The sequence below is a fragment of the Cervus canadensis genome, chromosome 1, assembly GCF_019320065.1.
Source record: "Cervus canadensis isolate Bull #8, Minnesota chromosome 1, ASM1932006v1, whole genome shotgun sequence".
NCBI classification, from domain to species: Eukaryota; Metazoa; Chordata; class Mammalia; order Artiodactyla; family Cervidae; genus Cervus; species Cervus canadensis.
In genome coordinates, this window is record NC_057386.1 from 120,923,864 (window position 1) to 120,945,304 (window position 21,441).

Consider the following 21,441-nt stretch of genomic DNA (forward strand, 5'->3'; position numbering starts at 1 on the left):
ATAGATTGTAGACAAACTATATGTATTATGTATATATGCAAATACACTATTTTTCATTTGGGATATATATTTTGTAAATATTTTACAGAAAGGAAAAAACAGTGAGAAGGATACCCAGAACAACATTGGGCTGGGAGATCTCTACTGCAGCGACCACTCATCAGTCATTTTCAGTAAGATCAAAGGATGTTTTCTACCTTGAACCCCAAACAGAGGGGTGGGGGGCTTCACTCCAGCCTCTCTCAGGATGAGTGGATAAAGAAGATGTGGAATATATACATATATATGTATGTATGTATGTGTATGTATGTGTGTATATATATATATATATATATATATATATATATACACACAAATACACACACACAGTGGAATATTACTGAGCCACAAAAAATGAAATATTGCCATTTTCAGCAACACAGATGGACCTAGAAATTATCCTACTAAGTGAAGTAAGCCAGAAAGAGAAAGGCAAATATCATATGACATCACTTACATGTGGAATCTTTAAAAAAAGGTACAAATGAACCTTTTACAAAACAGAAACAAACAAAAAAAAAAGAAAAAAAAAAAAAACAGAAACAGACTCATAGACATAGAAAACAAACTTGTGGTTATCAAAAGGGAAAGACGGGGAGATAAATTAAAAGTTTGTGATTAACATATACACATATATAAAATAGATAACCAACAAAGACCTACTGTATAGCACAGGGAACTACATGATATCTTATAATAATGTACAATGGAAAAGACTCTGAAAAAGAATATATATGTAATATATATATATAATATGTATAAATCTGTACATCTGAAACTAAGACAATATCGTAAATCAACTGTGTGTCAATAAATTTTTTTTAAAAAAAGCCTCTGTCAGCCTGCCTAGCAACTCCTTCAAACAGCCTTCCCCAATGGGGCAGAATTCTTCAGTATAGAAGCCACTTAGCCATTCATTCTTGAATCTAATCTTTATCATATTACTGTGTGGGGAAGTAGCAGAATCTTCACTTTCCAAAGGGGACACTGAGTCTCAGAGAGGTTGACTAACCCTGCCAACACTGCACAGTGAGGGATCGCAGGCCCCGGCTCACACTTCGGAGTTTCTAATCTATTCAACACTCATTACATAGACACCAACATCAGACTAACACCCTTTGTGAATTAAGAGACATCGTACCCAGTTTACCATTAAATCACAAAATGGGGTGACAATAGGGTACAAAGGGGCTTCCACTGAGGCTTTCTGGGCTGGGACAATGGCTGATTCCAAAGAGCTTATTCCCATAGTGTTGCAGGCAGTATAGACACGTGCGCCTGAGGGTGGGCGGCAACAGCTGTGCCTAATTGGCTCCCACCCCCTCCTCCGCCAAGAGGCCCCGTGGGCTGCACGTCCAGACTCTCTTCTGTGGCAAACGGCCATCTAGGGAGCCAGCAGGCCATCTTGGGAAGCAGCACTAACTCTTTATGGTCACTAGGAGGCCATCTGCGAGGTGATCACTCGAACGCACTGATTGACGAGCAATTTCACAGCTGAGAAGAGCTCATGTCATTTTCCCAAAAAGCACCCAGTTTACTCCCAGACCCATTATACAGTCACCGGGAGACTGACTCATGAGCATGGCACTCGCATACGTCAGGGCTGAAGATGTACCCCTTAGCAATGCCTATTACTGTCAGGGGGCTGCCGTAACAGAGTGCCCCAAACTGGATGCATTCAAACAGCAGAGATGTATTCTCTCATGGCTTTACAGGCCAGAAACCTGAAATCACGACTAAATGCAACCCTTCCTTGTCTCCTTCAGTTTCTGGGGGTGGCCGTCAACTTTGGGGGCCCCTTTGTTTGCAGCTGTGCCCCTCCAGTCTCTGCCTTGGTGTCCAAACTTCCCTCTTCTTAGAAGGATACCAGTCATGTTGGATGAAGGGCTTGCCCTGCTCTATTATAACCTCATCGTAACTTGGCTAATTATACCTGCAATGACCCCCTTTCCAAATAAGAGCATGTTCTGTCCTGGGGGGCTAGGACTACAACATATTTTTGAGGGGATCTCAATTCAACCCATAACAGACCCACCTGTCAGAGAGCAGGAGATGTCATTAAAGGGAAGGGTGAAGGAGCACAGCTGAGTAAGTGCCTGAGACCTGAGGCTTAAAAGCTTCCCGCAGTACTAAACCCCATACACTAAAACAAAATTCTGGATCTGGGCTCCTGTTCATCTCTTTCTCTCTGCCCTGCCTCATCCACAGGCTCCTGGGTTCCTGAAACCTGTCCAACTCTTTCAGCCCAGGCTGTTCTTTCTGCCTTAAATGCATGTCCATCACATTATCTGACTGGCCCCACCTAGCCTTCACGTCTCAGCATAAACAGCCCATGCTCGTGGAAGCCTTCTCTGGCTCCTTGGCTGGACTAGACATCCCTGCTCTGCCCACTCCCATCATCGCTCCTGTTTTAATTTGCATAGCATCTTGGACATTCACTCGCAGCTTTTATCACCGCCATAGCCAGTGGCTCTTTATATCTGTTTCCCCCAGCAGTCTGGCTGCTCCGTGAAGATGGAGATCTTGAATGTCTACACATCCCCGTATCCCTGGTACCCACACAGGGAGGAGACAATCTGAAATATTTTTGGTTGGATGGACAGATGGAGGAATGACTCTTGAAGAGACAGACTCATACGTTATACTATCGGAAAAGCCATAGTTCCTGAATATTTTCGAAGCTCCCTCCGAGACGCCAGAGCCAGCTTTGTTGCATAAGGGAAAGCGGAAAGGTGCTCTGGACCTCAAGGTAAACCAAGTCCTGACCCCAAGTCCTTCCTCCTTCTTGGTGACCCTGAGAAAGTCATTTCACTTCCCTGGGCTATGTTCTTCTCATTTTCAAAGTGAGAAAATAGGGGTTATTACAATGAAGATGATACCCCCAACACCTACCAGGTGCTAACTCCATTCTGGGGTTGGTGGGGGATGGGAGGGTCTTTTTAATTCATCAGTGACATGAACCCTTGGAATGACTGGACCGAATTAGGAACCAGGAGTTTGAGAGAATGCTCTCCATCCTAGGGTCTTGGGTTTCCAATTCGAATCATTTAAAGAAATTTCTGAGATAGCAGTTCCAAACTGAATTTCAAAGAAGTATCTCCAAAGCCATCACTGAGGGGAGAGCCAGGGCATGGAACACCAGGCCACCTACTTTTACAAAACCCAGAACAACTCCCCTTTCGTCTGTTGATTCATACAGTAAGGGGTTATATGAGCTTCTTTTTGAAGAAGGGGCTTTGGTTCAATAATGTTAATAATTGATCTTTAAAACTCCAATCTAGAGAAAGAGTTCCTGACTTGAATTTTACGGACCAGAATATTTAATAAACAGGAGACGACTTACAGTTAGCAATGTCTGTTTCTAAGAAAGGACACTATGTGTAAAAAAAAAAAAAAGAAAAAAACCATCTATAATTACCCATCATTTCACTTTAAAAAGGATATTTAATACCAAAAAGTTTTGATGGATATTATCTCAAACTAAAGGAAATCAGTCCTAAACGAATGTTCATTGGAAGCTGAAGCTCCAATACTTTAGTCACCTGATGAGAAGAGCTGACTCATTGGAAAAGACTCTGATGTTGGGAAAGATTGAGAGCAGGAGGAGAAGGGGGCGACAGAGGATGAGATGGTTGGATGGCATCACCAACTCAATGGACATGAGTTTGAGCAAACTCCGGGAGATAATGAAGGACAAGGAAGCCTGGCCTGCTGCAGTCCACGTGATCGCAGAATCAGACACAACTGAGCGACTGAATAACAACAATCTCAAACTAAAAGGCTGCTTATTTAACTCACTAACATACTTTGTGGAAACACAGTTTGTTTCTTTTATCTAGCTGGAAGCCAGTTAAAAACAGCCCCAGGTCCCAAACTGGGGCATAATTCAAAGGTGCTTGTTCAATTCCCAGATTCCGGGCCCAGCCTCAGAGATTGGAATGGGAAAGAGACTCTTGAACAGCTGACACATTAGAACCAGTACAGGACCTTCTAGGGTCTCCTCTCACTCAACAAGAGGAGGTTCAGATGCTTTTGCATAGCTCCTGATTTTGTAAGCCCTTCACCAGCACTGAATGAGCCTAGGAGGAGAACTGCAGATATTTGAAGCCCTTTGAACAGGTGTCCAAGTCTCCTCATTGGCCCTGTTGCCATAACCTGATCCATCTGTCATCCACCCCAGGAACCACAGTCCTGTCTGTATTTCACACCTGTCCGCCCACCCACTTCCTCCACCTCTGCATATATGCTTTCAAAATCCCATGTTGCTGCCTCAGTGTCAGCCCAGCTTAAGATGCAGCAAGGAGACCAGATAATCTGACAGTAATCAGTGTGCTAGCAGGCAGGAACAGCAGCGGTGAATCATGGCCCCAGCAGGGGCCCAACACCTGTAAATCACATGGGTCACACTATAGACCAAAACTTGTCTTCTATTTAATTCTACAGCTTGAGACGAGAAGACAGTTCCCAGTATCCACAGAGATGACGTAGGTCTTCAGAAAGTCCTACAAGAACTTAGCCCCGCCTGTCTAGGATAGCTTCTGAATATGCTGGCCACTCCAGCTGGATCTGTGGTTCTTGATGTTGGCTGCATACTGTAATCACCCAGGGAGCACTGAAAAGTGGGCTTCACCTTCCAGTGACTCTGGCGTCACTGGACAGGGGCTTCAGCCTGGGAACCAGAATTTTGAAAAGCCCTCCCTGCCCAGGTGATTGGGATGTACAATTAGGGTTGGAACCACTGAGTTCCTTCTTATTTCATGGCTGATCAAAAGGGAAAAGATTCCTGACACCCTCTGAAAGTGGGAATCTCAAGTAAACAGAAAGGGAAGTGGAACTCATCAAATAGGTTCACTCTTTTTCTGATTTACTAATCATTCACACTTCCCCTGGCTCCTCAATGAGGAGAGAAATAAGTGAGAGCGTGAATCATAGGTAATCAACCCACAGACAGTTTTGTAGGAGCAGTTGTTGCTCTTGTCTGCTCAGCATCCCTATTCTGGAGGTTACATCACCCTGGTGTTCCCTGGAGATCTAGTCCCCTTAAAGGCAATCCAGCTATTTCAGGGGGTTGATGCACTTAGATCTCTAAGGATGGAAACCTGGGCCAGCCAAAGGCTACCATGAAGGGAGCGCCTACCTGAGAAAGAAACTCATAAAATGGAAAGCATAATGTGAGACAAGAGACAAAAAGAACACAGTCTGATGACACTGGCTTCTGGATCCAGCCATTCCTGAAGACCTTGTTTATGTCTAGGCTTTTTCTCCCCCAGTACCTAAACCAGCAACTTCCCTTTTATCTTCTGACGCCAGTATGTGGAAGGTCTCTGCATCAGAAAAAGCCCTGAGGAATGCAGTCTTGGAGGTGCCTAAGCCAGATACTCTTCTTTCACCAGCAACCCCCACTCTTTTTTTTTTTGTCCAGATTCTGTGGGATTTCTAAAGGAAGTGAAACTGGGTAAGTAAGGACTGTTTCCTCTGTCTAGATGCCTGGGTCTCCCAAACCATACATCTGCTCTTGGGATTAAGTTTACATATGAGCAGAAGCTGTTCTGGCCCTGGTGCAAATCTTGATTTCATAGTCTGTCTCTCCACTCACTGTCACTGGAAACCGAATCCCATGCTGCTTGGAAGGGGTTGTGAACAGCAATCACCTCAATGTGGATGAACTGGGTGGTGGGTATGGCTACCCTGACAGAGGAAATGGGTCCTGGATTAAAGCCCTGGCTTCTCATGAGGACCAACTGTGAAGTGGCCTCATTAAGTAAGGTGGGTGCAGAAGCCTAACCAAAAACCACACTATTTTGGTTCTTCCTCTAATTCCAAATCCATCACAGAAAACAACTGCATCTCGTGGAGCATTTGTGTATGCCTGTGCGTATGTCTGCATGTGTGTGTGTGTGTGTGTGTGTGTATATATATACATATAAACAAACATATATGTGTATATATAATATATATAACATATATATGAGTGTTATATATAACATGTACACATATTAGCAACATTATATAAATAATAATTGCAGATATTTATTGCCTGCTCACCATGTGCCTGGCCCTGTGCTAGCAGTTTACAGGCATTCTCTCATTTAATCTTAAAACCACCCTATGAGGGAAGCCCAAATGTTCTCCTAATTTTGCAGATGAGAAACAGCAGCTCAGAGACCTCACTCGCCCGAGGTCTCCTAGCCGGTAGGGGGCAGAGCTGGGAGCTGAAAACGGGGCTTGTTTAGCTTCCAAGTCTGAGCCCAAGTTAGCCCACTGCCTGTTTTGTAAATAAAGCTTTATTGGAACACAGCCCTACCCCTTTGGTTACATAAGGCTATATTCATGCTACTATTAAAGAGTTAGTAGTTGAGACTGTTGACTTGCAAAGCTGGAAATATTTGCTCTCTGGTCACAGGAAAAATTGCTGAGCCCTGGCCTAAATACTCTCAGTGTCTCCTGGGGTTTCCAGAAAGTGCTGAGGCCAAATGCAGCATGGAAGGCTTGGGGAAACAGAAAATAATGACCCTGGCTGGAAGCAGGCTGAGTTGTGCCAATTAGCACCTAAGGACCTAAGATCCCAGTTCTGTCATGATGGGATCAGCAGTGGGGTTCATCCAGAAGAGGCAGGCCAGCCCCTGCCCCAGACAGGACACTTCTGCCATCTACCCCTACGATTTGTAATGAATCCCTAACAGACAGGCACTTTGGGGGTTTTTTCTTGGGGGGCGGGGTTAGTCGTCCCTCTCTCCAGCCCCCAAGCCACCAAATTCAGATCACCTCTATCAAGGAACGCAGCACAAAGTGGCTGGAAGAGTCAGGCTGGGAAGGTGGGTAACTGGAGACAGCAGGGTGAAGAGAGAAAGACAGAGGAGAAGAGAGAGAGGGAACGTCAGCAAGGCTAGGGCTGGGAGGGGGACTGAAAGTGTGAAGGTGACACCACGGGAGAAAAGAGGAGGGTGACAGTGTTCCCAGGGAAAACCAACAGAAAAAGAGGCTGACCAATCCAGAGAGACAGACACTGAGACAGACAGGATGGAGAAAGAGAGGGAGGAGAGAAAACAGAGAAGGGAGGAGAGAAAACAGAAAAGGGAGGAGTTGGGGGCAAAGATAAAGGATGCTGGCACTGTGTCCACCATGCCTGCCTGGGGATGCCCTGACTTTCAGCCGAGGGGAGAATCACTTTAACAGGGGCCTCAGACAGAGCAGCGTGGAGCACAGTGAGACACTTGCCACTCATATCCTGGCTGAGAAGAATGTGCCTGGAATGAAACACAGGTACCCAGATCCTGCCTGGATGCTGGTGGGGTGGGGCATTCGAGCAAGGGTGTGCACCCAAGACCAGTAAGGCCAGCAGGGATGGGGCGGGGACAGGTCCACCTGAGGCCCAGGAGGCAACCTAGTCTTTGGAGAAGGGCGACTCTCCCGGTTGAGAAGGAGTGTGTGCACGGTCAGTTACCAGGTCGTGTCCGACTCTTCACGACCCCATGGACTGTGGCCTGCCAGACTCCTCTGCCCATGGGATTTTTCAGACAAGAATACCGGGGTGGGTTGCCATTTCCTCTCCCAGAGAATCTTCCTGACCCAGGGATTGAAGCCATGTCTCCTGCATCTCCTGCATTGGCAGGCAGACTCTACCGCTGAACCACCTGGGAAGCCCCACTCAAAACGAGTAACAGGCAAAATGTCTGGGAGAAAGATCAGAGTTATCAGAGCTACATCCTAGAACAGGACAGCCTGTGTGTCATATGAGTGATGGAAAAGGTCATCAGGAGGGGAGTCCAGGAGCACAGTCCTGGGGATGAGAAGAGTGGACTCTATGTCTGTGAAAAGAAAACCTTCTGTTGTTAGAATTAGCAAAGGACATGTCATTGAAGGCAGGTATGGGCACAAGGACCAGAAAAGCCCACAAGGACTAACTTGCTCGGTATCACACTTTACTCGTCCGGAATTCAATCAGTAGTGATGGTTCCATTCAGGTGTGGTGTGGGTGGCAGGGGTGGTTTGGACTGATGTCCAGCAGAAACCAGGGAGGATCAAAGCTAACTGAAACACAAATCCTATATGATAGTACTGATGATCACAGCAAAACATGTAATGCTGTCTAAGCAACAGGCACAGTGCTCAGCTTCCTTTTATTTCAAATCCTAATAACTACTCCATGAGCAAGGCCTATTAAGTTCTGTCCTGAAGATGGGGAAACTGAGGCTCAGAGATGTTAGGCAATAAATGGCAGAGATGAGATTCATACCCAGGTTCGTCCAACTCGCCATCCCATGCCTGGCTAATACCAAGATGCTATGGCTTCAAATTGCCAGTGGAGCCGAGTCTCCACCTGGAACCACGGGTTAACCTTCCCTGACAGGCTGTGTGCTTCCTGGAGACCCCACCACAGGAGTGTCAGAGGGATAGAAAAGAAACTCCTTGTCAGGGATCCCTGAGAAATACAGCCCAAGGGAGACCCTCAGAAATAGGAAAGAGCTTTCTGTACAGTAGTGGAGACAAGGCCCCACTAACTTGGATCATGAACTAATTTGACCAGAGAGATGCTCCTCAAAGCTCTTGAAGACAGGGACCATTGTTGCTCATTTCTACTCTAATGGGCACTGGTTGTCAGCTTCCCCAGCATTCATGTTCCCTTTTTAGGCAAAAAGATTCCATTTCTAAGCCCCAAAGTAAAAATCACAACTCAGGATTAAACGAGAAAGTTTCCACCCCATTTTCCTGACTCCACTGATTGGTTCAGAGGTGAGTACATGGTCATGCTGGTTGACCCAGTGAATCTCAGACTTAAACAATCTCAATCCTTTACCATGGACCAGAAGAGGGAAGGGACTGGAACTTCTGAGGCCATACAGTCACCACATGAAAGCCTAAAAGTGAAGCCACCCTGGAGAGGAGGAGAGCTGAGAGATACAGAGTCCTGACATGAACTGAGCCCCTAGATCTAGCCATGCCTGAAGCTCACACAACCCCTGGACTTTTCACTTACATGTGCCAATAAGTGACTTTCACACACACAAAAAAGGCTCAAGTTTGTTTACTATTACTTGTAACAAAGCCATATGTCCGTACAACCACTATCATGAAGCAATAAAGACCTGCTTATTTTCTGATTAACAAAATAGTTTCTGGCAGAATTTTGCTTGGACACTTGTTTCTCTGGTCAGGAAAACCATCCATAAAATACAAAGACTGCATTGAAGTCTAGCAACTTCAGTTCCTGCCTCAGTGATGCCAAAACCATCCAGCTCAGCATCTCTGAAAAGCAGAATCTTTTCTACTTTGCCTTCAAGACCCTGGGGAGCTATAGACTCACAATGCTGGCCACAAAGGGCATGCTCACAAATGGTACTGTCCGTTCAAAAATATTTATTTGTGCAGGAGGGGCTGTTGGTGGGACAAAAGCACAATCAGACACAGGAACAGGATGTCCACGCCGACAGTGTGTACCTGACTGAGGATCAGGACTCACTCCAAAAGGCACAAATGACTCCCCCACCCAGTTCCAAGTGCCAACCACTTACCAACCAATTTTTGCTGCCATCGTTCCTGGTGGGAGTAATTATAACAAAAGGTCTAAGATTGTCCACTGCATGCTGAGCCCAAATTGTTTGTGCTAAGGCAGGAATTACAAAATATATGGGCACATCAGAGAAGGAGTTGATAAAAATCCAATAGTGGCCTCGCATAAAACATAGATACACACACACACACACACCTACCTCACACATTACCAGCCCTCCATACACACAAAATACATCACCTTTTAATAAGACACTGTTTCCTTCCTCTGGGGCATTTTAAGCACAAAACTTTATGAAGCTTCAGTTTTCCAACCATCTTGGTGTAACAGAGAACCACTAGCTGGGCATCAGGAGACCTGGGTTCAAACCCAGCTCTGTAACCCGGGGCAAGTCCCTTCTGCTCTCTGGTCTCACTTTCTACATCTGTAAAAAAGAGGGCTTGGACTTGGTTATTTTTGAGGCACCTACCTGTTCCGATCTCCATGATTCTAGAACAGAGGTTAAAAATTGGGAAACCCAAGACCAAGTAGGACCCACAAGCCTGTGGGACTATTTAAACTGGTTCACACAGGGTTGAAAGATTTTTCACTGGGTGCTTAGATCTTAAAATTTGGAGCTTTCTCATCAACATCATGGTCTCAGACTTTTTTTTTTTTTGAAAAAGCTAAAGGTCTGGCAGGCCTGGCCCACAGAAGACAGGCCTGCACCAAGTAAAACACGGCGCCGCGTGAGCAGAAGTCCTGCCAAAGCTGCACAGACCAGGTCTAACCACAAGGAAACAGCAGACAAACCCAACTGAGGGACATTCTGGTGTGTGGCTGGTCCCTACTCTTCGGAAACGTCAAAGTCAAAATGACAAGGGCTAAAGAACTGTTTAAGGTCAACATAACAGCTAAATGTAGTATGTGACCTCAGATTGGATCCTGCACCAGAAAAAAAAAAGCTATAAAGGATGCTATTGAGACAAATTGCTGAAATTGGAAGATGGTCAGATGAAAGTCTTGACTGAATATCAAGTTTACTAAATCTGGTAACTACGTGTGGTTATGTAAGAGAATATGTAACCTAGTCTCAAATGGTCCACAGAAAGGAGAGAAAGAGAGAGAGGGAGGGAGAGAGAGGGAAAGAGAAACTGAGGTTGGTGGGGGGAATTGGAGAGAAGAAGCAAATGTAAAGAAATGATAAAAACTAGTGACCCTGAGCTGCTGCTGCTGCTGCCAAGTCACTTCAGTAGTGTCCGACTCTGTGCAACCCCATAGACGGCAGCCCACCAGGCTCCCCCATCCCCGGGACTCTCCAGGCAAGAACACTGGAGTGGGTTGACATTTCCTTCTCCAATGCATGACAGTGAAAAGCGAAAGTGAAGGCGCTCAGTCATGTCCGACTCTTTGCAATCCCATGGACTGCAGCCTACCAGGCTCCTCCATCCATGGGATTTTCCAGGCAAGAGTACTGGAGTGGGTTGCTATTGTCTTCTCCAGACTCTGAGCTAAGGGGGTTCAGGAAACCTTTGTATTGTTTTTGCAACTTTTCTGTAAGCTTGAAACTATGTCCCAAAAGAGAGAGACAGAGATAACTGAGTGATTCTCAAATGTTCAAGTGCAGAATACCCTGAAGGGCTGGTGAAAATACAGAAGTCTGGACCCTCCTCAGGGGTGCTGATGCAGTGGGTCTGGAAGGAGAAGAGTAAGAATTTGCATTTCTCACAAGCTTTGGGATGGTGCTGGTCTGAGACATGCTTTGAGAACAGCAAAGAGGTTATAACCTAGCTTAAATTGTGTGAGTCCAGCAGCAGCAGCAGACACGGAAAGCATTTTTTAAAAGCAGGACTGGGACAGGGATGATGTGAGGGACAAAAGTCTTCATTATGAACCTTTCTGTACCATTTCACTTGTTCCCAGGTGCATGTGTCTGAGAGCCTATAAAGCACCTACAGCAGCACCTGCCTGGCAAGTGGCAGATGGTCAGTAAGTGTTAGAAACCTGCTGGGACCTCAGTTTCTAAAATACTGCAAAGATGCCAGGTGGCATGGGACATGGGCGGTTCCTGGGTCTCCTGGGTGGGGGTGTGGGGAGCAGGACTTCCGCTCGCTCACTCTAGGGGAGAAAAGTCCTTTGGGTCACTCGTATGGGATATATGTCTTCCCCTCAGATATGCCACCACCGAGCTAGGTCAGACTCAAATTTCTCAAAATTTCTCCAGATTCTGAGATAAGAATGTGGTTCAGGCAGTCAATTTTTGTCAAGGCACGCACTCGTCTTCCCCCTCTTCCAGGGGGTGGCGGTAATGAACCTTGGCCTCAAGCCTCATTAAACCCCATTATACAATCACCTCCATCCCGAGTCTCTTGATAACGCTTCCAGTGGCTGGTTTCCTGGGAGTCCGCGCAGCTCAGCTTCATCAGTCTTTATTGCTACCTGCAGCTGCCTCCCTAACAAGCCGGGCTTCTGACTCATCCCCCCAAGGCACACGAGGCCAGGCCCTCAGCTGAGGGTCAGCTGCCTGTCGCTGTGTCTCCAGAACAAAGAGCAGGAGCTGCGTGGAAAAGAGATGAGAAGAGGGCACAGTGAGACGGGGCAAGGCGAGGAGGGCACGCTGTCCTTCAAACACCTGGTGAAGGACAGTATTTCATAAGACCGGGGTCTCACATCCAACTGCAGCTAGTGTTCAGGGCCAAGATGGGGATGTCCAGGTATCATCAGTCACTTGTTCGTTCTGGCAGCTGCTCCCCTGAAGTACCCACCCACCCATCCAGACAGCTAATAAACACTCCAAAAACTACAGGTGGCAAAAGAAGTCCCCATCACCCCTCATCTTCTACCAAAGATGTTCAGGATGACATCTTTTGGGTGTGTTCTGCAGCTGCCTGCCCCCTGCCCACAGGGATGGCCACCACCTGGGACAATGGATCCCCTGAATATAAACACTGTCTGGTGGGATAACAGTCTGCTGGCCAACGTGGGTGCCGATCGTTGAGCAAGCACTGTGCTCTGGGGGAACAAGAGGCATCCTTGGAGCAAGACTGGCCCCCACCACACAGTCTCCCAACTAGGCAAGGGCGCCAGAGAGAAACCTCGAACAAGGTAAGCTCCCTACTTGCTGAACAAAGACGTTTCAGTGGAAAAGGTGTTGCCATTTCACATGGCAGTGTTGCCGATTTGGCGGATTCTGAATGAGAGCAAACTCCATCCCCTTCCTGGCCTGTGACTTTGGGGCGGTGACTTAAATCTCTCAGCCCCAGCTTCTTCATCTGTAAAATGGGCATCATAATAGGAAGCCTGGCGTGCTGTAGTCCATGGGGTTGCAAAGAGTCAGACGTGACTGAGCGACTGAATTGAACTGAACTGAAGAGTACCTACCCGATGGAGGACTATGAAGCTTAAACAAAACAACAGAAGTAAATTGCTTTGCCTGAATTGATGAAGCTTGGGACACTGTCAACATGCAATAAATGCCGACTGCTATTATTATCGTCATTTTCCTCATTGTTACAAGCTATTCCATCACATAATGTACAGCAAGAGCTCCCCAAGCAGCCCTTCACTGAGACTTGGTGCTTTAAGTTCTGGCCCCCATGCTAGGAAATTCACAGGATTTCCTCATTTTACCCTCACTACCATCTTTGCTGGGTAGAAATAGACTCACGGGGTTCAGTGATGTGCCCAATGATATGTCAGCCACCACTTGGTCGCTATAACCCCCCAAATTACTTCCACCATCCAGTATTGAATGGTGAATAATTAACTGTTCCCATGTAGGCAGCAATCTTTTTTTTTCATTCTGAAGAAGCTCCTTTATAGGGATCACAGAGGCTACCTGAACTGAGTCAGTTGGGGGTCAGAGATGCCCTCCAAGGTGCCACAGACACACAGCTTATTGGTCCAAAAACGGGTCCATGGGTGGAAGGCAGCCAATGAGACAATACAGGGGCAATGTGGTATGCATGAACGCAGCATGGAGTAAATAAATACAGCAAGGATGGAGAGGTAAGTGATGGTTCTCTACTTCTCTGAGAAGCAGGTTCACTCCTCGGTCAGCATCCTCCATGTTGAGCAGCAGAGTCTGATATCTGCTGTTTTGTCCATGGCTAATCTTAGAGACGGATTCCTCGGGAGCCAGGACTCCTTCTACTCTCCTCCCTTCCCCTGCCCGTCACCCCCAGACCAGGGAAGCAGGGCGAGCCCCAAGAGGTTAAGTCCTTCTTGCAGCTCATTCGAGGTGGCTGGGCACCCGGGGTCCAAGACCTGGCCACTCTGCAGCCAGAATCTTCCTAATGCTGACTGCCAGCGTTACCATCAGGGATAACAGGGCGGAGGCTCACCACCCTTCACAGCACAGACACAGCCAGAGCTGACAGTGACAAACGGGAGGACAGACTCAGCCTGGCAGGGACACCGCCTCAGAGGTTCCCTCAGCCGGGTCAGGGGAGGAAGGCTGGCACTGGGCCCCAGAGGCCAGAAGTTCTCCTCTGGAACTCAGAGTGGTGTGAGAACGGACTGTCAATAGTAAGGGGGAGCCAGTGCCTGCAGCTGTGTGCTCCCCAGAGCCCTGACCCAGAGACTCCCAAACCGCCATTCTGAGTGAGTCAAAATATCTGCCTAGGAAAACCCACTCTGCATACTCTCTGGATTAGCCTTAGAGTTCCTAAGCTTTGGAATGGACCTGCATGGAGTCTTTTATTGTACAGTTGGGGAAACTGAGACCCAGAGAGAGAAAGGAAGACGGGATGCAGGTTTGTGTTTGGATTCAATACCTATAATGTGGTCCAGATCACTCACCTCTCAGAGCATGAGTTTCCTGATCTGTAACATGGGAATAATGATATCCGGCCACAAAGTGTGCAACGCATCTGAACTGTAACAATGCCACCGAGATGCCCAGCAAGGACAAAGGTCACATGGCCACTGGTGACAACACTAAGACCCAGCGGAGAGCTTCTCATTTCCTGATCTGGAGCCTCTTCCACCAGGCTTTCTCTGCTTCTATTATTTATCAGGATCATCGAAAATAGGACTGGTCCATGGGAGTCCAGCTAATACTTGGGTTACATACTTGTTCTCTCCCTGAGACTCAAATGCTAGCTTTCTCCTTCCTGGGAGATCAGGGAGGGGCCTCTCTGCATACAAGGACCAGGACTGTCCTGAGAGAAAATTGTGCTTCTAGGGCCTCATAGTATTGGGAGCTGAGTTTAACTCAGGATGACTCTGATCCTGCCCATAGGCAGGCAGGGAAGCGTCTCCTCTCAGATGGAGACGGGGGGCAGGCATGAAAATGGGGAACTACAGTGAATTCTTGCAAAACTCTGGGACAGAAGCAGGGGTCTGAACATGCAAGACTGACGGCTGGTTTTTTTTTTTTGTTTTTTTTTTTAAGGTAAGATGGAGATATTTCTCCTCTGGCTGGAATTAAAGTCCAGGGCTATGGTCAAACCCTCTGAGGCAGCCATGCTGACATTCTCTCATACGATGGCGATGCCTGAAGACAGATGGCTGCCAGAGGCAGTGCCCAGCATCACGCCAAGGTAAATTCCAGGCACTCTTAGGGCCAAAAGGGAGTTGGGTTGGGGGTGGGGGGGGTGAACTGAAAGGCATTTAGCCACAGCCTCAAAATTAATCATGGAGCCAGAGGATGGAAATGACTCTAGGAGAAGGAGACAATAAACACCAGAATAGCAATTGCCATTATGAGGCGCTTACTGTGTGCCAAGTACTGTGCAGGCAACTTGACAAATATGAGCTCATCCAGTCCTCACAAACATCTGTGATGTGAAGCTATTGTTATTCCCATTTCACAGATTAAGGAAGCTGAGGCTCAGAGAGGCTCTTAACTTGCTGGAGGTCAGCACACTGCTCAGAAATAACAGAGCTGGGGCTGGAACCCAGGCAGCCCCCTCCAAAGCCATGATGCCCTGCCCCAATCGGCTGCCAATATTCACTGCAAATGTCATCACCCCTTTCCCTTGACCAGGCTCACCGCAGGCCCACCCACCATCATGGAGTGTCTCTAATCCCTCTGACAGTGATTTCTCTTGACAAATTGATAAACTGGCTTTCTGGCGTCGACGTGTGTCGTGAGCACTATTTTAGTTTGCTTGATTCAGGGCCTGTAGCCTTGGGCACTGAGATAAGCCAGGCTCTGGAGCCTCTCCTGATATCCACACAAGTCTCTTCTGGTACCAGACCGTCCACTGAGTCCTGCAGTGGACTCAGGAGACACATGTGTGGACTGTAAACTGAGTTCACGGTTCTGCTCTGGGCCAACCATCCAGCTGGGGTAAGGCAGAGCTTCTGAACCTGACAGTCCTGACTCCAAACATTTGTGTTGGACATTCCGTCTGCAGTTTTCCAGGGAGAGAACCAATAGATTGCATCCAATCCTTAACAGGTCCATGGGCTCCCTAAAAAGAATTTTAAAAACCTTTATGTAAAGATAAAGAACAGAATCCCACAGTTAGAGAAAGATGTCCTGCTGGGTATCTGAGGAACTTGGTTACAAAATCAGGCATGATGGTTGAACTGGTATACTCTGGAGTTAGAAGGAATTTGATTCAAATCCTGACTCAACTACTCCATAGCTGTGTGACTTTAGGTGATTCTTTGATGTCTCTGGGCCTCAATTTCCTCATCTTTACAATGGGAATAATCCATGTGTACCACTGATTGTTGCAAGAACTAAATGACATCACACATGTGTCTGATGCACACACTAGTGCTCAGTGAGCATCATTCATCACTTATCAGAGTAGCAACACGTGGACACAGTCTGGCTGTATTAAGGGCACGGGGTTATTTCCTTCACATTCTAGCACCCCCTCCTCCTCCCAAGTTCCCAAGCAATAAAGTTGTTGTCTTGGCTGGAGGACTGGTTGGGCTTTTTTCAGGGGCTCCCCTCTGACCACATCTGCGCCTGCTCAGCAAAACGGGCCTCTGGGCAGAGAAGATTAAACACCTTCTGAGACTTCATCCTTGATCACCACAAAGTTCCATTTCCACCCCTAGGAATAACCACTTTGCCGCAAAACTCACGACAGCAGAATGTAAGCCACCCCAGGCCCCACTCAGCCCCGTGTGAACCAAAATCCATCATGGAGATGTAAAGGTTACACTCATCGACCGGTATGGGGGAGAAAATTACAAAATTGAATCAGAGACGCCTTAGCCCATGGCGTCCAGGGAAAATCCTGTGACCGCGCAGCTGAGAAGCAGAGAGAAAAGCCTGCTGTTTCCTTGAATGTCCTGCTAGCTTGCTTCTCGGTGTCATCCCTACACACCTGCAACCACACGTGACCAGTGACAACAGCCTCCCAATTACGGTATTCTCACGGCAGGAAAAGCAGAGGGCGCGCCCCGGGCGCGGAGTGCAGCTGGTGCAGCCGCCCGGTGCGGGTGCGGAGGACTTACTTGCAGAGAAATTGACCTCGGAGTGGACGGGAGGGGTGGAGGGCAGGAAGGGCGCATGTCCCACGAAGAAGGAGCGGAGGGAGCGCTCGGACAGCAGCGGAGAGCGCTGCTGGGAGGGGATGTTCTCACAGCTGCCCACGCTGCTGTGGATCTTGAGGTTCAAGGGCTTGCTTTTCTTCTTGGCTCTGAAAAGGAGACAGAAAGAGAAGAGGAAAATGTATCCCTACGCACACACAAAGACAGCCGGGGGCCCTATCTCCTTAGCATAGCACTCCGCACCCACTCCCCATCTCCACCTGGCCTTGCCACCCTCTCCGCTTTCCCTCTCTAGGCTCCCCGCACTATATTCTGTGCTGTTCCTTACCTCCAGCCTTTGGCTTATACTGTTCCCATCGCCTGGAAGACCCTCTCCTTCTTTGCCAGTTTAACCCCCACATGTCGTTTATAACTGTGGCTCTCGTATCTCTCCTCCAGGAAGACTTCTCTGACACCACAGTCCATCCCAGCCAGGGTCGAGTGTTCTTCCTCCAGGAAGCCTTCCCTGGTAATCCCCATTTCCTCCTAGTTTGGGTTGGTGCTCCGCCTCCATCCTTCTAAAGTATCCTCTATGTATCTCTGTGTCTGCACTTTCCTGTCTTTTCCAAATTTATTCCTGTAGGCTTTGTCTGGCTTCCCAGGTGGCACGGTGCTAAAGAGTTTGCCTGCCAACCTAAGAGACACAGGTTCAATCCCTGGGTGGGGAATATTCCCTGGAGTAGGAAATGGCAACCATTCCAGCATTCTTGCCTGGGAAATTCCACGAACAGAGGAGCCTGGTGGGCTACGGTTCATGGGGTCACAAAGAGTTGGACACAACTGAGCTTGCACACGCATACACATGCACACACAACACTCTCTCCCACGTGGACTGAGGATCTTTGAGGGCAATGATTTTGTACTGTTTTCGTTTTTCTGTCTTTGGCAACCAGCACAGAGCCTGACACACAGTTGGTGCTCACAAAATGCTTGTTGAATGATTGCTCTGAATGGACACGTAGCATACGACGTTTGAATTCTCCTGACTGTGAGCTCTTCGGAGGGTTGGACCCTGTCATTTCTGTTGTTGGAACTCTCGGCCCCTAGCTCAGCCCCAGCTGAATAGAAGGTCCCTTTTGGGCTGGTTTTGAAATGTTTCTGCCCTTCCCCAGGAGCTTATGTGATCAGCTGAAGAGAGTTTGGTTTAAAACTGCACCCAAAATTACCCTCACTTCTCTCCCCCTCACCTCCCCCCACCCCAGGGCCCTGTTCAGGTGTGGCCAGGAGTTGGGCGCCCTCCTGTGGTCAAAGCAAACCCGCCTTGCAAATTTTCACAGCTCTGGACCGAGGGCGGGAGAGTGTGTTAATTTTAAGAGTGGAGGCCTCCCACACAGGCAGCCTAAAAGTCACCCTCTCCAGGAGGTCTGCTGCTCCTCAGCTTTGAGGAGTTCTAGCGGTGCCTGCGGAGTCGCCCCCTTGCAGCGCCTGCGCTGGCAGCCTTGCTTATTATCCCTCCAGGGGTCGGCAGCAAGGCCTCTTGTTAGAATGGCAGGCAGCGTTGGCTGGCTCACCCTGCCCGTGGTTGGAGACGAGAGGGGGGTAGGGCGCGGCATTTCATTCCACATGAGCGTCCAGCCGTGGAGGTTCAAAAAAGGCGTCTGCACAGAGGGAGTGGAATGTAGGAGTTAAATTCACACAGGCTTTGGGGTGGGGGGGAGGACTGGAGCTCAGGTCCTGATTGTGACCTCAGGAAAGTGATCCCACTGTTCTGTGCCTCAGTTTCCTCACCTGGACAATGGGGGCAAATCATAGCACCTACCTAAGAAGGAAATCGTGATACTAATACTTCTATGAGATCACATGCATGACACAGGGCGCAGCACAGAATTAGGGTTCAGGTTACCTGCTATTAATGCAACTACGACCAGGTTAAGCTGGATGTTGGTGCAGACTCAAAGCAGGCACCCCACAGTGGCAGAGCCGGGTCCACAAACTCCCACCCAAGTCCATGTGCCCCAACTCAGGCTGAGAACCGACATCCTCCACCTCGGGAGAATTCTAAAGGACTGTGGCCCAGGTTTGATCTGTGAGTCAGGAGGACTAAATGTTTATTAACATCTTCCCAGTTACTTCTCAACTATGGGCTCCTGGAGGGCGGAGATGCACCTTATTTCTTTTGCCAGCCTCGGCCACCTCCGCCTGGGTCTGGCAGACAGCTCTGCACTCAGAAGGCTCCTGATGAATGCCCATTTGCCAACCTGCCTCTCAGAGCCTTCATCACAAAGGCTGCCGAGGGAAATCCCAAACTGATGGTCGGGCTTTGCACCATTTCCTCTCCCCAAAGTCTGCTGCAGGCTCACAGGGGCCCTCAGCTGCGTCAGGGGTGGGGTGGTGTCCCTTGAAATCGAAAGCCTTCAATGGCCAAATCCCTCAGCATCTCATTAACGGGGTCTGGAGCATCTGGCCCTGTTGACTGGGAGGAAATGACAGGGCTGGGACAGACAAGCTCCTTGTGGGCATGGCAGGAGGACAGGCGAAAACACACATTCTCACACACTACCCTGGGTGGCAGGGGGCTAATCCAGGAGCTATTTCCCTAAACAGGAAAAAATGCCCGCTGGTCTAACCCGGGGCTGTGTGAGCTGCTCCTCCTTCTCAAACTGGGCCATTTAAATCATTTGCAGCCGGCCTCGTCTAATTAGCTAAAGGGTAACCTCCAGGAAAGACCCTTTTCAAAAAGCAAAGAATAACACCAGTTCGTGGATAAGAAGGGGTGAAAGTTGGGGTGGGGGGTACTTAGGGACACTGGACTAAGCTGCTCAGAGGAAGGGGAAGGTTTGGAAAAGCCTAAGGCTGGGAGAGTGTTTATTGAGAATCCACTCTGTTCCTTGGCCATAGGCAACAACCCTCATTTCTGGCTTAAGCATGCCTGGAGCAGGGCAAGAATCAATGGGGGCCTTGGCAAAAACAGGGGCACCAATGAGTAAGTCAAACAGCATAAGCTGCATTTCCCCAGGTGTGGAGGAACAGGCAATACTTCCAGATGAGACACGGAATCATGTTTGTATTTTAATAGTTAAAATTTGAAATATTGATTTTGCATACCAAATCTATAATTTCATGCAGTTAATTTCTAGTATACAGCCTTATGTAAAATATACTAAGAAGAATTAAAAGAAGAGGAAGGGAAAGAAGAAAAAGGAAAATAAAGAGAAAAAGAGGAAGAAGCAGATGAGGAAGAAGAAAGGAGCTGGAGGAAGAGACATTGGTTTAAAAAAAAAAAATGTCAAGTAAATTCTAGTATAGGTCTCACCAGAGTGGTTAATGGAGTTGACAGCACCAAATGTCAATACAGAGCAACCAGAATTCTCATAAAATCCTGGTGAGACTGTGAATTGGTACAACCATCTAGGAAAACAATTTGACAGTAACTCCGCGGGAGTTGGTGATGGACAGGGAGGCCTGGCGTGCTGCGATTCATGGGTTCGCAAAGAGTCGGACACAACTGAGTGACTGAACTGAACTGAACTGAAACTGAACAAATACTCTGATCCAATAATTTCACCTCAGGGTATTATGTCCTTAACCAAAATGACTGCCCGTGTCCACAGAATGACCTGTGTAAGAATGTTCATGCCAACATTGTTCATGTGGGCAAACACTGGGGACACTCTCAATGTCCATCAACAATAGAATGGATAAACACATCATAGTATACTCATATATTTGACTGTAACTGGATGGCTGCTATCCAAAAGTCTACAAGCAATAAATGCTGGAGAGGGTGTGGAGAAAAGGGAACCCTCTTACACTGTTGGTGGGAATGCAAACTAGTACAGCCACTATGGAGAACAGTGTGGAGATTTCTTAATAAACTGGAAATAGAACTGCCATATGACCCAGCAATCCCACTTCTGGGCATACACACTGAGGAAACCAGATCTGAAAGAGACACATGCACCCCAATGTTCATCGCAGCACTGTTTATAATAGCCAGGACACGGAAGCAACCTAGATGCCCATTAGCAGATGAATGGATAAGGAAGCTGTGGTACATATACACCACGGAATATTACTCAGCTGTTAAAAAGAATTCATTTGAATCAGTTCTAATGAGATGGATGAAACTGGAGCCCATTATACAGAGTGAAGTAAGCCAGAAAGATAAAGAACATTACAGCATACTAACACATATATATGGAATTTAGAAAGATGGTAACGATAACCCTATATGCAAAACAGAAAAAGAGACACAGAAGTACAGAACAGACTTTTGAACTCTGTGGGAGAAGGTGAGGGTGGGATGTTTCGAAAGAACAGCATGTATATTATCTATGGTGAAACAGATCACCAGCCCAGGTGGGATGCATGAGACAAGTGCTTGGGCCTGGTGCACTGGGAAGACCCAGAGGAATCGGGTGGAGAGGGAGGTGGGAGGGGGGATCGGGATGGGGAATACGTGTAAATCTATGGCT

The 21,441-nt window shown here is 47.7% G+C and overlaps 1 protein-coding gene across 2 annotated transcripts in view; it reads right to left on the minus strand.

Moving 5' to 3' along the window:
- Nucleotides 1-21,441, minus strand: part of KSR2 (kinase suppressor of ras 2) — a 424,918-nt gene that overhangs the window by 165,309 nt on the left and 238,168 nt on the right. For both annotated transcript variants that reach the window (XM_043440060.1, XM_043440071.1), the window contains exon 5: nt 16,952-17,136. In XM_043440060.1, the coding sequence (XP_043295995.1) occupies nt 16,952-17,136 (185 nt within the window). The remainder of the gene's footprint in view (nt 1-16,951; nt 17,137-21,441) is intronic.